Here is an 18,237-nt window from a genome sequence, read left to right as displayed (position 1 = left end):
GGTATGGTTCCCAGAAATTAGCTTCCCTTTACACAATGGGAGTTTTAAAGAAGAGAGAACTGTGGTGTTTCTACACCTCTAGGGGAGTGACTCCCTCCCAGAAGTCGGCCCTACTGTTTTCCCCGCTGGATCATCACCACCTGTTCCTGCAAGCTACAGTTCTGGAGATTTCTTCGGATCTTCAGAAGAATATGATGCAAAATCTTGCCCAATCCTCTAGGCGACCTAAGGAGGTGCCCGCTCATACCTCCAGGACAACATCCCCGCTGCAGACTTGGCCCTTTCATGGCAGCGGACAAAGATCCCTTTCTAGATCCCGTTCGTCCAGCAGATTCATCTCTCCAGAGCCATTAAGAGATCCTCATCCTGTTCTGCCTCTTGCAAGTGAAAATTTCGTCCTCCAAACTACTGTAGGAGCAAGGCTCCTTCTCTTCTGGGAGAAGTGGAGAGAGAAAGGGGAGAGGGGAGGGGGAGCAGAGCCCCTGGATGTCAGTGTTCTGAGGGAAAGCTATTCTATTCCCTTCAAAGAAAAGCCACCTTTAAGCAGCTCTCCAATAACATTGTTAGTGTGCTCCAAAGGCTCGAAGAAGTCTTTGGCCCTCTGGGGAGAAGTATCGTCCCTTAGTAGAGAATGGGGGCTCCCCAGCATTCCACAATTGTCTTTTTGTGGTGTCCAAAGCTTTAGGGGCTGGAGGCCCGTCCTGGATATCAGCGCATTGAATATCTTTGTTCAGAAGACAAAGTTCAAGATGGAGACAAATCAAACCGTCATGTCATCCATTCACCAGGGAGACTGGGTGACATCCATAGACATATAGGATGCGTACTTCCACATCCCAATACACTGGAATTGAAGTTTCTGAGGTTTGTGTTTGGGAACAAAGTGTTACAGTTCGACGCTCTGTTTTGGTTTATCGACGGCGCCTCAAGTGTTTACCAGAGTGCTCACTCCCTTAGCGAAATCGCTCCATCTGATCGGAATCCAGATCTCCCTTTACTTGGACAATTGACTACTTCGGGCCCAATCGAAAGAGAAATGTTCGGAGGACCTTCAAAAGACTCTTCTTCTAGCCCAGGACCTGGGATGGATGATCAACGTTCAAAAGTCTTAGTTGATTCCGTCACAATGGATTCTTTATTTAGGGATGATAATAGACTCGGAGTTTTCGGGTTTTTCCTTCACCGAGGAGAATGCAGTCTTGCCTCAAGATAGTGCACAGATTTCTTCTGGACCAGTGCTCTGCCAACGAATGGATGAGTCTTCTCGGGTTGTCATCATCCATAGAAAAATTTGTACTCCTGGTCAGACTTCATATGAGACTACTCCAATTCTTCTTAAGAATCAGTTGGAACAGGAAAAAATACCCAGACTTCCGTGTTCCAAGTAACTCCAGAGATAAAAGAGGATCTGCACATTGATTGGCACATAAATGTCAAGGAGTTGAAGGCAGTTCATCTGGGGTTACAATTTTTTAAAGTGTACAACAAGACAATCACAGTGCACTCCAACAGTGTGACTGCCCTGGCATATATCAAAAACCAAGGGGGGGGAGACACTTTCTCCCTTTACGAGACGGCAAGGGATCTTCTGCTTTGGGCAGAGCAATTTCAAGTCAAGCTTCTTACTCGCTTCATTCAGGGGAAGTTCAGCGTTCTGGCGGACAAGCTAAACCACCGAAAATAGGCGTTACCCACGGAGTGGACTCTGGATCCTGATGTTTGCTCGGATCTTTGGAAGTTGTGGGGGACTCCGGTCATAGACCTGTTCGCGACTTCCAGAAACCATCGTCTCCTATTTTGCTCGCCAGTTCCGGATCCTTTAGTGTGGGCAACCGATGCCATGCTTCAGGACTGGGTCAAACCTTTCATGTTGCAGGGAAACTGAACAGACACAATGTGAGAATCGGGGGATCAGAACAGCCCCATGTGACTAGAGAACTTCACTTAGTCCAATGGTGAATGTGTGGTGTGGGATCATGTGTAATTGAATCACTGGTCCATTTTTCTTTGAGACGTCAATTATTGCAGATGTTTACCTTGACCTTTTGACTATGTGGCACCACAACTAGATGACCTTCAAGCAACCATCATTTTCCAGCAAGATGGTGCACCAACATATTGGAGACTGCATGTTCATGGGTTCCCAAATTGGACATTTCCAGACTGGTGGATTGAAAGGAATGGCCCAATTCCCTAGCCACCTCGTTCACCAGATATCACTCCCCTGGACTTCATTCTATGGGGTTATGTTAAAGATATAGTGTATCAAACAAAGATACGGAACATCGCTGATTTCAAGCATAAGATTACCTGTACTGATGTCATTGCCACCATTGATGAGGCTATGCTACAGCAAACATGGCAAAAAATTGAGTACTGTATTGATGTTCTTCATACAACTGATGGTACCCATATAGAGGTGTATTAAATGAGGCAAAAAACTTCAATATATACTCATTTTATAAGAATATCCACATAATTTGTTGTCTGTTCATTTGCTTTTGTAATATATTTTTTAAATTGTAAAGAGACTTCATGGACACCCTGTATGATGCTAATGGCATTTTTAGTTCCCTCTCAAAAGCTGGTCTCTGGAAGAAATCTAATCTTAATTTTGTTTATATTTTTATCATCTCTTAAATGGTTTTAAAATGACTTGATGTATTTATTTGCAGTTATTAAAGAAAAGTTGGCATCAGTGACCCTGTTAGTCACAATACCAGGAAATTTTAATTGTTCATACCATATTTCAGCCTGTAGTTGTGTGTTTTGTATGAGTTATTGTATATTAAAAAATGGAATCAGTGACTTTCATCGTTGTGATAACCAGGTAATGCATAACCAAATCAGTTTAGCGTGATTAAATACAAATCATCTGTCCCAGTTTATGAGAAATCACCTGTTACAGGTGGACCATCGGTAATCCGGCATCACTGGGACCTGCAGGGCGCAGGATTAGTGATTTTCTCGGGTTACAGACCGGTTAGATTAGAATACCCATAACTCAGCAGTTATTAACCATCCCATCCTACCTTTAAAATACCCTGTAAATCAGTACAAGTTGGTTAACAAGGAAAAAGGAAATATTAAGTGGAAATCAAGCGAAATTTGAATGAAGCATGGGCAAAATAAATGGTACTAGTAATCTGCTGACTTACTCATTACTGCTGCGTCCAAAGTGAAGAACTGTTATTTGCAACTAAGCACATTCACATGTCTCGAGGTGAAGGGCTAACAGGATACCTGTCTTCTTCATCTTGGAATTCTTTTGATATATTTTACACTATTGTTGTCCATATTTTTTTTACTGTATTTTCTAATTTTTAAATTTTTAATAGCCAAAAGAATATGGTTTGAATAGGGTACGTACAAATGCACAAACTCATTTGCTGGCATCGGGGAACTTGCTAAAACTTGTTTTAGTTCGTGTTGTTACACTTATAGTATATTTTATGCTATTCTCATCTATATTTTTACTATATTTTTTCCCCTTGTTTTTACAACCCAAAAGGGAAATGGAATCATGTGCATAGGGTGTGTATGAACGCACAAACTCATTTACTGGCGTCCAAGAATTTGCTACCGCTTATTTTGTTTCACGAGTACCAAACAAATTTTTCCCATAACGAATAGTGTGAAGTGAATTACAGTAATTCGTTCCAGGCCACTTGAGACAATGCCATTTTAAGGGGAGTGCACGCTTACATAGAAATAATGCCCCGATTTTTGTGAAATTTTTATGTTATATATATATATAAGGTGATGTTCCAGAAAAAATTTGAGTGATCGGATGATTAATTTGGATTTTATAAAAAAAAAAATAAATAAAATTAAAAATGATTCACCCCCTTCATTTTTAGAGCTATTGCAATGCGGCTTCATACACAGAAAGTATATCATAGTATGAAAAAAATAATGGGAAGAGTTTTCTACTTTTCCTTTTTTGGATGGGAGCGAGGGGATTTTCCCCAAATTTGTATAATTTGATTATCACGGGTTCTCGTCAACCTAAGAAAAACCCTAGCCCCAAACAAATATTCATCTTTCTTTCCTCTTTCCAATGGTATATTTGCTTTAAATTGGCCTAAAAATAAAAATGTAGTTCGCATTTGAAGTGCAAGAAAGTGAAAACTGAGAAAAACGACCGTAAAGATCAACAAGTGGTTTTTTTTGGCACTCGTGGGAAAAACTTATCTTGGAGCATGATTTTGGTTGATTTCTGGCTCCAGGTCACCCCCCCCTCTATAGAAAGGGGTATTATTCGCTCGAGGCGAGGGTATCATCAAGTACCACCTGACTCGTTGCCTGGTTTGAAACTAAGAAACTAAAAGTTTAGTAGCTACCAGGCTGATACTCTTGACTCATTTTCAGTAGTTTTTTTCACTTGTTTGGTCTTTTTGGTCTTTGGAGTTTGATTTTCAAGCGTTTTTGTCTCCCAGAAGAAGAACTTCCTCTATACTTTCACTTGTGCCAAACAGATGTGTTAGTAAGTTGAATTTCTCACAGCCAAAGTTGTGTTCAATTTCCTCAATATTTATCTCACTCAATTGATGGTGCTGTGAGATTTTCATTGCTAATTCGCTTTGCTGGGGCACTAACCGTAAACCTACACGATTGGCACCTCATTAAAATATCAGTATCCCATCTATTGGCAGAGACTTCCACCTGAACTTTTACCCCCTGCAATTTCCTACCTTGCATCTAATACCGACACTATTCTATCTGACTGAGATCTAGATATAATGAACTTGTCATCATATACTCCCTTTTCATCATCCCTTTATTCATTTCATCAACTGTGAAACGTATTTTTGAAGGTGAAAGTGTATAGATTGTATATAGAGTTACTGGATGTAAAAAAAAAGGCAAAAAACACTGCAAATAGCGAAAAAATTGCTCAGAGTAGAAAGTTGCCGGCCACCCACTTTCAATGTTTGGGGGCAACTGTCTCTTAGACCAAGCATTCACCAAGGAACAAGCCATTGTTGTTGCCAGACATAGGAGATAAGGTGATATAAAAATCAAAATAATTAATAAATTAGGCGAATAAAGGAAAAAATGACAATAATCATTAGGAGCCAAACGTCAGCCCTACCTCATTGTGTGGGAGGCGGAGGCCCAAAACCCCATCAATTTTAATATTTCGAAAAAATGCTTTGGTCACATGATAACGAAGGTGTTGCTCATGTCTTACGGCCATTTAACCATTTTTTTTTTATTTCAAAAATATTCATCAAAAATCGATGAGTGTGCTCCCCTTAAAAGACATTTTTACAATGATGGGCTTGAATTTTACTTTTATGCAACATGAGTGTAAATAAAGAATACAATAATTAGATTTAACACACTGTATAAACTAACTTCATTTTGCCTTTTGGTTTTTCACAAATCTAGCCCTGGTAACAATCACTGCCATTTTTAACTTATCCATATCAACAACCCCTTTCCTACTTCTTGAGTGTTTTAAGGCCCGTTTTGTCACTGTTTTGATCACTTTAACAAAAGTCACAGCTTTGTTTCTTAATTTTTTCATGATTCTGATCATATTTTTGGCAGAAAGATCAGCTCTAGTATTTAGCTATTGTGTGTGTGTTCGTGCATGCATGTGCACATGTGCTTCTAGTTAAATTTCTTTTCTGCTCACTATTATCACTACAGGTCTACAATCCCTTTAGCCATTTCTCGTCCCACCTTATTGTGAAAATTCATGTTTACTGTATGTACAGTACTCTCGTATCTTGTGACTTTCCCGACTAATTTTTAATCAGATTTTAGGAGTATGCTTCATACCCAGGTGACCGGAGCTACTTAATGTGTGTGAACATTTGGCTTTGGTTAGGCTGTCAACTGTTACACTGATAGTAGCCATTTACAAAAGTCGAAGTGTACACGTATTTGAAGTAATGTTAACTAAAATAAAACTGGTGTTTTACCATTCAGATATATTGTATTTATTGTTGTATTGTATTATAAAACATGAACAATGCAATCATGCATATAAAACATGAACAGTGTGATCATGCACCATATGAATTCTGATCATGCACCATATGAATTCTGATGTTCAGATTCTCATAAAACATCAGCTGATTGTGTTTTACTGACATCGTCATTGCCATTTGTGTTGAATAAAACTTAATTTGGGGATACATGCATCTTATCTTTATTCATAATTGCAGTAAATTTTAAAATCAAGTACTGTAAAGTTGTGATTTCGCCGGTACCGGATGTTGCTTTCGCCTATTTCAAAACGTTTTGCGTTTCATTCAAATGTAATTTGAAATTGTGCTTGCTGAAATTAGTCCCAGATTAGTGATGGAACTAGATTAACGATTGCTGGATTAGTGGTGGTCAACCTGTAGTATTAAAACTACAAAAAAATTCAGTAATCCCTTGATTAACTGCACTTGCATTATCTGTACTTTGACATTATCTGCAAGGTCTGCAGTGACACAATATACTGTGTATATATGTATATATTCAAAAAATAAAAATGAATAAAAAAACACTGTATGGTTGGCAAAGATGCACAGGTGGAAAAAGGCAATGGTAACACTGTTAATAGTAATACACATAGCACTTTGAGAGAGGGTTATTGTAGGGGTGGTAGGCTGGGTAAGCATTTTGCACATAGGGAGGGACTAGGAGAGCTGATTGAGAATCCCAACATTGCAGCTGTTTCCCTTAAGAGCAAGAGAGTGGTGGTTTGTGACTGAAGCAAGCTCACTGAACTCTTTGTCATATTACTCATAGCAGCTTCTTCAGACCCCCAACCCCCATGTACCCAAATCCATTGCCATCCACCTATTCGGAAAAACAAGCAAACAAATCTGGTCTGTTGACTTGCCAGGTTGTTTTAGTCAGGAATCTGGTATGTCTGCCACCCATTGAAGAGACACTAGGCATCTTAATGCTTCTTCCAAGCACTTTTTCATTTCATGACCTCATCAAGGAACAGAAGACGTGGTAGTGGAGGGGGAGAACTTGTACACCATCCTTGCAAGTTTTTAAATGTCTGGCCCATGTATGGGGTTTTGTCATTATTCACAGGTAATAGAAAGGTATGAGCTTAGGGCTCCATATCCATACAGTATGGTAGTGTGTATGTACCATATTGTTTGTTGTTTATAAGCATATGGTATACATAAAGTGTACTGTAAAGTGAAAAATTAGGAAAAAAGGGTAGAACAGTATATTAGTGTATGTGTATGTTTGTAAGCATGTGTACACTCGACAAGAAAAGTGAGGATACAGTTTTCATTAGATTTCGTTCATCGAATTTTCATTTTTTCTTATAGAAAACACATAATCTCGGTAAATTTACTCTAGAATATGAAAATACAATGCAAATTGTATCATATATGTTAAATCTGCAAAACAATAATGCTCAGATACTTAAAAACACCATGCATGTCCGAAGTAATCAGAATTTCTCGGATGACTTTGTTCATAGAGATCTAAAAGATAGTGTGTGGATATCTCGGTGTAGTACTGTTTATCAGAACGGCAATATTTACTCGTTTTCCATTATGAACAGGTTTATTATTGCATCATCATACGAGTTAATGATAATTTCTTTAATTTTTACACATTCATATTTGTATTTCATGGTGTTAAAGGTCAGCTGGAAATAATGGCAGCATATGTTGTGACTGCTGGGGTAGGTTGACCAAATCTATTTAAATCCACAAGAGCGTTCTCTATGATGTGCGAGATGTATGATAACCAAGGAAAACACAAGTAACTGGATGTTTCTTGACGTTGCCATAGTCTCTCTCTCTCTCTCTCTCTCTCTCTCTCTCTCTCTCTCTCTCTCTCTCTCTCTCTCTCTCCATTGCTAAAACATACTATACAAATATAGTATTGCTCAATCTCTAAAAGAAAAAAAAAATAATGAAATGAGTAGCTCTACATGTAGGCCCAGGCTTACACAACAGCAAGTCTCTCTCTCTCCATTGCTAAAACATACTGTACAAATATAGTATCGCTCAGTCTCTAAAAGAAAAAAATAATGAAATGAGTAGCTCTACATATAGGCCTAGGCTTACACAACAGCAACTCTCTCTCTCTCTCATCATAACATTGCATTCGTTCCTTTATTGTTCCCCACGTTTTTCGTGGGACATTGCTTAAATTTAACTCTTGATTTCTGCGTTTCCAATTATGCAAGCATTCCATTCATTGTGGTGTCATAAATTCATTTGTGTAAGGTTACTTGGTAGGTTATGTCGAAAAATCTTTATTTTGCTCAGAACTGTCGCTGCAAATTACAACTTAAACGAATACTGTAAAGCTTACTACTGCATTTAAGTATCAATGATTTCAAAACTGTAGAATATGATTGAAAGTTACAGGAGGTCAAGCAAAAAACACAGTAAGACTGAAGCTCCTCCCCTTTCTAAAGTTGCCAGATGTCTCATTATTGAGCAATATATGTCTGAAGATTTTAAAAACTGTATCCTCACTTTCCTTGCCGAGTGTACATATCAGTACAGTACTGTAAAATTACAAAATAGGGAAAAAAATGGAAGCAACTGTTGGTTTTACATCTGTTTTTACTGTGAAGTGTATTTTGTTGTGTTTATAATCAAGTATAGTGTATAAGATACTGTGTAGTGACAAGGTAGGGGAGGTAAGGGTATGAAGTTACCTTTTTACATTGGTAGTGTTTTTTCTCCATATCTATAAATGCCCAGTATCAATAAGTCCTTGGATGTATTACTGTGGAGGAATAAGGTTTTACTATACAGTACTTCAAATCACTTGCCATATGTAGCTATAGAAAAAGTTTAAATTTTTATTTTCAGATTTTCTTTGTTCAGTTACTGGCTAGAACCACTAGTCCCTGAATATTATGCTGTTTTTACTGTTAACCATGGAAAAGTTGTTTAATTAGTGGGTGTTAAAGTTCTCATAAATATTCTCCAAAAACATTTTCTCTTGTATTTTTGCCAGGTATGCAAGAGAAGGCTGCAAGTTTGCATCTCCTCATCAGTCCAGCTGCAGCTCCTCATGACTTCAAAATGTAGTATTGTTAACTGTAGTTTGTGTTTTTGCATCACTTGTTAACTTTAGGTAGAGGTTTTTATTACTTAAACAAGAAAGTGCAACTTGATTCGCCACTGTCAAGAATTTGTTTTTTTTTTTTTTTTTGGTAAAGTCCCATTTACTCTTATGGTTAGAAATGTTGAAATAGATATTATTGGTAAGTGTTATTTTAAGAATAGGTATGCTGTAAATCTGTTTTATAATAATTAATGTGTCAGTTTAGCATTTACTGGAGGGTAGACAAATTGTCATTTTTTAAGTTGGTTGCTATGATTTTTAAAGATCAAAAAACTTAAATGATTTTATTCTGAAAAGTCGATGTATTATATATTGTAATTATTAGAAAAGTTTTCCTCATGCAATTGTTGCTTTTGTGTTATTTTATTTATCGATATACAATGCTTTGTGTTGTTGTTTGGCATGTTGACCATTATGCAGTATATCAATATTTATATTAACATGACTGTTAATCAAGGGATTATAAAACCATTATAACATTAATTAGATTATTCCTTGTTTCTATTACTGTATATGTAATAATGAAAACTTGAAAGTAGAAATCACTACCACCCAAGAGCATTATGGGGACCAATGTAGTAGACAGGGATATTAGATGCATAAAAGAACAGTAGTTAGGGTAGTACAAACTTAAGAAATAAATGACCAAAAAAATCAGTTTTGTGACATTTGACATAGGACCTGGCAGTGGATATTAGCCATTCGAGAGAGTTCAACCTTCACCACTACATGCACACAATATCTTTGTACTTTTTGCAAAGATAATAAAAGTAAATGCAAGGACAGTGATGGACTGCAGTGTATATAAGGAGCAAGAAATGCATCGCTTATTCATGATGAGTGCATGTGGCAAGCAAGGTTGAGCACTCTGAGAAGCTTTCAAGCTTTACCTCATTCTGATGTCCTAAGTCTATATGCATCATCAAGATTCAGTGAATGCTTTTATCATTCTTCCATATGTCATGCTTGATTGTTGAGGGTTCTGTAGTAAATTCAGTATTTTGTCTTTCCGTTCAATATTTCAAGTAAATTCAGTGTTTTTGTTTCCCTTTCAATATTTCTTCATCTCATATACAGTATCTACAAAAATATTTCTTCATCTCATCTGTCTACAAAAATGCTCACTTTTAATACTCAAGAAGGTATAAAAGGTGTGGTCAGAAATTAATATGAGTATAAATGGTAATAATAGGCTAAGTTAATGTGTCAAAAAGTTTTTCTTTGAAAGGACTTGTGCATAGCCCTAAAAATGGAAGAATGAGGAGTGGGTTTTGACTTTGATCGCAAGTTTTTCCATTATACCATACTGTCTGAATGAATTTCTGGCATCAGGCAAGTTATGTTACATAATATTGGTGTGATCATTATATGCCATAGTTGTGAATTATATAATATTAGATAATTATTTTATTCCATCTTTAATTGAAGATATTAGATAATTACAGTATTTGATTCCATATTAATTGAAGCTGTATGAAGTAAGTTTTACCATTGGTAAATTCTACAAATAGTTCAGAAAAATACATGAAATTGAGCAATTAAAAGTTTCCCATTATTTTAGTTTAAGGGCAAAACAATTCCAAGTGACTTTCAAGTAGTGGGAACCAATGGACACTTGCCTGGATTTGATGTTGTGAATTTAGTCCTCTTGTACCATCCGAAGTTAGGTCATAATTTCACTCATTTGTTTCATGTGTAATTGTGCAATAATTTAACCAAGATATAATGAGAACAACCAGAAGCAATGGCTAGGGGTTAATTTAGATGCAAATTGAGTAATGTCCATTGATTTTGGTTTCTCACCAATTTGTATTGTAATTTGAATTTTGTTGTATCCTAATGATAGCACGGGAGCCGTGGTATTATGGATATGCAAGATTTTTTATTGTGTGCTATTTGTTGATATTCAGCATGTTGTTTATTCAGAATATGAAGTTCATATTACTGTTATTGTTAATCAGGGGTTTACAAAACCATTATTAAATATATTGCTTGTCCCTAATGTTTCTATCATTGTGAGGCTTCTTTTTTGTATGGGAAACTGGAGAGACAACAAGGGCATTGTTGGCAGTAGATAGACAGGCTGAAGCTGAAATGGGAAAATACAGTTTGTTTGTTTTTTAATGGGGAAAAAAAATGTCTGTGTACTCTGTGTACTTGAGTAATCATGAAAGTGAAAGACTATAGAATTAAAATAAGGGGAGGAGGAGGCAAACTTGGACATTTCATCAGATTAAAACATTACGTTGGCCAAATTTTTTTTTATGTAATGGCACTTGAACATTGTTATAATTATGAATATTTGAATATTTTGATCTTATCTTTATTTTTAAATGAAAACTTATCCAGACAAATTTTTGTCATTGAATACACTAGAAATGAGACAAATGACTTGGCAGAAAGACGGAACAGTATGAAATGATTTACAAATTCAGTTTGATTCTAACCAAGACATTGGTGGGAGCCATGCAGGGATACTAGCCTGGATTTAATTTATAATGCTGTTTTAATACAGTACAGTAATGCATTTACTTTACTCCTTTAATTGTAGGGGAAGTAATTTTGCATTAATTTGACTAGGAAGTAGGAATTTCTGCATTAACTTTATTATTTAATGAGAGCCACCAAAACAAAAAAGACTTAAGGTTGGTATTTAAACTAGGGAAATTATTGGCATTAATAATTTGACTTGGTAATAAGAGTCATGAAAACAAAACTGATACTGTATATATAAATTAGAGAAACTTTTATTTATATTTAAATTATATTTTTTTTGGTTGCTCACTGGAGTGATAAAACTGTCATAAGCAGCTTAGGACAACTTCGAGTGAAGGAAAACATGGCTAGGTATCAAGGGTTGTCAAACCATCTTTTCAGGAACTAACTGGAGACTGATTCATTTTCACTGTTACCTGGAAAGTTGGATAGTTGACTTGGACAAATCTTTGTCCTATCATGGTAATTTGTTTTTATGAATGAGGAAAGGGTTTTTGTTTTTGGTGGAAAGTGAAGAATCATCATTTTAGCATAACCAGACCGTAGAGTTAAGACTTCTCTCATATAACTAATAACCACATGAGAACTCTCACAGGACTAGGTAACCACATGAAAAGTTTGATCAAGACCATACAGTTTGTTAAAAAAGAATTTTATTTCCACCTAGGCCATGCCTAGTTTCTGGAATGGCCAAGAATAAACAATTTCTGATCAAGTTTAGTTATTACTGTCGAATTGTTTAACCAGACCAGTAATTTAATGTAAATTTCAGTTCATAGGACTGGCTTCAAATCTGCAGAACTTGTCAACTTCAACAACCTTGAAGTAAAACAATATTTTGGTTTTACATTTATTTGAAAGGTTCAGTCAGACTTCCATCAATTACAGACTACAAATGTACACAGTTACGAAGAATAGCAACTATATGTAATACTTTGCTGTACTAGTTAATAAACATTATAAGTACCCAATCCTGTAATTATTAAAATCTTAAGACTTGTCTGTTTTTTGTTCATTGAATGGCAAAATAATTCTAGTGGGTTCCTAATAACTACAGAACAACATGGGTGAAATTTGAAATAAAATTTGTGCTAACAATACTTTGTTTCATACTTGACAATCCACTGTTTCTTGACTCGGTGATTAAAACTTGAAAATTCAAGTTACTGAAACAACCATTCACGATTAAACATCTGTCATGAAATTATTGAACTATACAAATTAGAGCCCAGGTAATGAAGTCTATAATTAACACTGCTATACAATTAATTATGCTACAAAAATTGGGTTCGTAATATACACCTACATACATCAGGTTCATTATAAATTTATTTACATTTTTTAACACTTTGCAGGAAACTACATTTGAATTTCAATGTGGAAAGACAGTTACAGGAGGAAACGTAACAATGCTTGTCTGCCAGTGATCAGAAAACTCCACTGTCTTTACCTTATCCTCTAAAACAGTCATGAATTCAACAGCAATGATTGACATTTTAAATTAATTCATTATGGCAGTACGTATGTGGAAAAACATTATGGAATTTCAGTCAAATATACTTATTAAAAAGATTTTAAGATTGTATTTTGAGCATTGCTCTATCATGCCATGACCATAAAAGATATTTATGATTTTTGCCATTTACTTGAATAAGGAAAATGGTACTTCAGGAGGAAAACTGGTACTTCAGGAGGAAAACTAACATCAAAGCAATAAATTGGCACTTTAAATATATGAAGTTGAGAATTTTTGGCACATTTTTTATACGTATATGTTAGACATACAGGTTTTTGTCTGTGTGGTGGTTACAATTAAACATAAGCCTAATGAACCCATAAAAATGAACAGTAAAAGTATATAGTTATGAAAAATCATACACTTCTTGTACCCATAAAATCAATTACTTTCAAAGCACACTGCTCACAAAGGTTCAGACCATTTGATGAGTATTAGTCTTTCCGAAATCCGGATACAGTTTTAAAACTTATGTAAATAGAGTACCTATTTACTTACATGCTTTTGAGTTTTTATTCCATAATGAAAACTTATATAACTTGCCCTTAGAACATGAAAATGTATGACACAAATCTTGTAAATAAAATGCTATACTGTAGCTCAAAATGCACCAAGAAAGTAGCACAACTTCAAGCACACTTGTTGCTTGGTCCCAACAGTATTCTCTTCAAGATAAAAACAAACTATAAATTTAAAAGCTTAACAGTGGATACTTTTTTAAAATTATGGATGATATTGCTCTAGAAATCTCTGCCTTGCATAAACATTTTGACAAACCATGGAAAATTGTATATAAAATTCCTTTTTTTTTCAATTTGCTTGTCAACATAATGAATTAAAAAGCTATTTAGTCTATAGTCAACTAATGACTAATGCAGCATTGCCAGGGTCTACTTTTCCTTATGTCTGCTTTACCCAACTCTGCAACTCTACAACAAAATGATTCCTACAGCCCTGTAAGTGAATAATAGTGTGCCTATGCCACCAAAAATTACAGAAATAAGACGGGGTTAAGACAAAACATCCACACTCTAGGGACGTTACTAAAGGTTCTGAAACTACCTTTATTCTCCAAATTTAAGAGGGGCATGAGAAAGTGGCCCAAGCTAGGCAACACTGTCTAAATGTGGAGAGCATTACATGTAGACAATTTTTAAACAAAATGGATGCACTGCATTTTATTATAGTTTGGTGAAAACTTTCAAAAATTGAAAATTAGTGTTGAATATTTGAATGCTAAGGTACTGATGACTACCAAAATGTTTTGTCACAATTATTTTGTACTAAACTAAAATGTACTACAGCAAACTGAATGAATTATGGGTCATGTAACTGAAATAAACAAAACATGATTATTCAAGAGCCTGAAAGAATAAGAGGTACTGACACCAAACAAACCTTATCATAGACATGAGCATACTGTATCAACAAGCGAAGTTGTGAAAAATTAAAGTTTTCATGGAATAACAGCCTCCCGAACATACAAAACACACGAAGCATTGTCTACAGCTACATGAAGAATGGAACTCTAAAAAACACATTCAATGTGGAATGCCCACATACCAAAGCAGATCTATAGGTTGGCCATTAGAGCAATCCATAAAAGGAAATTGTTTGAAGATGGCAAACTACATGCAAAGAACCAATATTCTACAGTCACTGCAAAAAAACTCCAAACACCCCCTTTAAATTAACAAAAATCAGAGTAATGTTATAATAATGGAAAATAGGCAAAGTTTTCGTTTTATTACCTTTTATTCAATATTTTGACATTTCTCCATTATTTTTAAGTACCATCGTGCACAAAAGTCCGTTCCTTTGGCCATCCAGAGAGTGAACACTAATCCGGTGACATGAGACACCAAAGCAGTTGAACAAGCAACCAATGGAAGACCCAACAGATGTTGCACTGTGAGGACATATGGGAACACGAAGGAGGAGTGGGAAGCAGCTATTTTTCTTGAGCATAGAGTAAAGTTCCTATATTTCAGTACCATTAAGAAAGTGAACGTAAAGTTTTTGTTGTTGACAATACTGAGTTTGGGTGTAAAATGTGCAGTTAAGAAAATATGCAAAGGGAATCTGAGAAGAAAAGTGCTTAGGAAGTCAATATTCATGAATTAGTATTTCCTATAGAATATCCTATCCTATCAACAGACATGGCTGTCCACAAAATCAATACAAAACATTTCAGCTTCAGTGTCTACGGTTTATAAGATACGATCATCTGTAAGGAGTACTAATTCATGAATACTGACTTCCTAAGCAAAACCCTTACGATCACTTTCTTAACGATATTAGAATATGGAGACTTTACTCTATGCTCAAGAAAAATACCCACTCCTCCTCCCTAATCCCATATGCCCTTACTGTGCAACATCGGTTGATTCTTCCATTTGTTACTTGTTCAACTGCTTCCGTGTTTCATAGTCACTGGATTCGTGTTCACTCTCTGGATGGCCAAGAGAGCGGACTTTTGTGCACGATAGTACTTAAAAATAACGGAGAAATGTCAAAATATTGAATAAAGGTAATAAAACTTTGCCTACTATTTTCCGTTTCTATAACATTGCTCTGATTTTTGTTCATTTACAGGTGGTGTTCGAAGTTTTTTTGTGGTGACTGTAGTACAAGAGAAGGAATAAAAGAATCATAGGAAAACATAAGTGTACTAATTGTAAAGAATATAATAATACAGGGTATCCCTGGGTTATGGCGGGGGTTTCGTTCCAGCAGCTTGCTGTAAGTCGGAAATTGCCGTAATCCAGAACATCGTATGAAAAATTGATAAAAATGACAGAGAGAGAGAGAGAGACTTGTGTAAGCCTGGGGAAAGAGACAGGTTTGTAAGCTTTGCCCGGGTAATAAGCCAATTTTCTTCCCTCTTCACAGTAAACCTTGTTATAGTGCCGCTTCAGCACCGTAATCCCAGTTACAACCCCGATTTTTTATGAATTTATCTGAAAAAGTGTCACAAGTTGGAACGCTGTAGGTTGAGGCCGTAACCCGGGTACTACCTGTACTCACAATACTATTTCACCGCAAAGGCAGCAAGGCCTAATAATGCAATGCTATGAACCCATACATAATGCAGCAAAAAACAAAATTAAATAAAACAGATATATAGGGCTCAACCACAAAAGAAGCAAGAGACCTGCCTCTTACAGGATAAAAGTGCTAAGAGAGTTTGGGAAAATATAAGCAGGGAGAATATTGTAAAACCTGACAACAGTGGGAAAGCATATTAGTGAACAGAATAATCCATGAATTTCCAATCTCAACATTATATGGAAGATGTAACATCAGGTTGAATAAGAACAAACTTACTTTTTTCATATTGGTAGAACAATATCTGAAACTGTTAGCAGTGCTTTGTTCTTTATCCAGTTATGCTACGGGAAAAATTACAGCAATAGTGGCAAGAAACCTAAATCTTAAAAAATAAGACTAAGAAACTGGAGAAGTATGTCACCAAATATTAACATTCCAAGAAAAAAATTGACGATAAAATAAAAATTGTGTACAGGCAAAATTCTTCTTTGATGAGGCTCATTTAAAAATTTTTGCACACGATAGATGTCCATAATGTACCTACTCCACTCTAGTGAGCTGCAAGCAATATGATTTGGAATTCTGGACTTTGACTTTCTATTACCTGAAGAAATGCATTTATTAACAATGATTGTTACTATCCAAGATTTAACTTCAAAATGTTTCCCAGTTAAGGGATGTGAAAGTTTGGCTAAATCAATTTCTTAGTAAATAAATTAAAAATTTCTTAGTAAATAAATTACCATCCATAATTGCAAGTATCTTAACCTAGCTGAAGTCCTCTGTTGGTAAATTACAGAAGTTTCAAGTTCTTTAACATAAAGCAGGATTCAAATAATTCCAAGTCCTGTGGTAAACCATGTGCCAAAGCTATATAATGTACGAGAATGGCAGTGGCAGCGCTATAAAAATAAACTATCGCTTCAAAATGCGTACCATCAAATTTTTGGCAGCCCTAACTACTGTGTTTCTGTGAGTCTCAGACTTCATGAATATAAATAATTCAAATTATGAATGATTCGTACCATTATCCCTATTACAAAATCATTTTTGGTGGTAACATTTCCTACAAAATAGTAACACAGGACCTACACAAGTACAAACATCAGTGATTAAATTAAAACATTCCGTACAATATTTACACACATCATCAATTTTTATTTCACAATAATTCATGAACTGCAAAAAAGTTCCTGAACACAAAATGCATCATTAACAGATAAATAATTTGAAGGAAACCTTAAAACAGTGTAATTTTATGCCATGAATATAAACCTCTTCAATTTTACTTCTGCCATAATTGACTAGGAAGGTAAAGTGCTAAATTATTGCTTATAGTATGGAAATTCTGATTAGTGCAGGGCAAGACCTACAGCCCTCGAGGGAGTCTGTCACCTTTCCTGTGAAGAGCTCTCACTCTTAGCCTCTGCTTTTCATATTAAACGTGCACCAATCAGACGGCAGGGAGAAAGCACACTAAGTAAAAATGCAACTGTGCTGAAAAGCATATTTTAAATTCTGAATGTTTACTTGATCATAAAAGCTGCTATTTTTAAAAAGGCTGAATCACCAGTTTTGAAAGAGGCAATTGTTCCTGAGCTCTATTTGATTATCCAAACTGATTTCATGGGATTTTGGTAAATACCCACAACATAATTTACATCTATGGTATCTACTTACATTATTGTCTGTGTATTTTTCCTAGTTGATACATGTCAATAATGTAGTCTTTTTCAGGTGTACGGTAGTCTTTTTCAGACGTACGGTCATGCCTACATTTGTGTCATGCAATAACAAGCAGACCAACTAATATCAAGTATTCTCTTATGGTTGCTCTCTTCTGTAATAGTGCCTTTGTTAGTATGGTGATGGAATATAAATGGACTCAAGGCAGGAAGGCTCTTTAGCTTGCCTTACAGCAGCTACCATGAATATCACAGTTCACCCCTCTTCCACAGATGTGGCAACAGTGGCATGGGTTGTCCCAAGCCCCACCAGTACTGTCTTGGTTTTTTAGAAGCAAACACCAGTGCTTTCTGCTCCGAGTTTTTTTTATTGTGCAGCATTTTGTTGTCAAGATGTCTCTTTCTCCTGAGGAAAGTTAAGTA

General features: G+C 35.8%; 1 protein-coding gene across 1 annotated transcript in view; it reads left to right on the top strand.

Annotated features, from left to right (window-relative positions):
• Nucleotides 1-12,651, top strand: part of LOC136835945 (MFS-type transporter SLC18B1-like) — a 76,851-nt gene extending 64,200 nt beyond the window's left edge. Inside the window, exon 14 of the mRNA XM_067099833.1 lies at nt 8,956-12,651. Coding sequence (XP_066955934.1) covers nt 8,956-9,016 — 61 coding nt within the window. The 3' untranslated portion in view covers nt 9,017-12,651. The remainder of the gene's footprint in view (nt 1-8,955) is intronic.
• Nucleotides 12,652-18,237: the final 5,586 nt, after the last annotated feature.

This window comes from Macrobrachium rosenbergii, chromosome 55 (genome assembly GCF_040412425.1).
Source record: "Macrobrachium rosenbergii isolate ZJJX-2024 chromosome 55, ASM4041242v1, whole genome shotgun sequence".
In the NCBI taxonomy this organism is placed as follows: domain Eukaryota; kingdom Metazoa; phylum Arthropoda; class Malacostraca; order Decapoda; family Palaemonidae; genus Macrobrachium; species Macrobrachium rosenbergii.
Note: the sequence above shows the minus strand (reverse complement) of the source record. Positions and strands in the feature narration are given on the sequence as shown.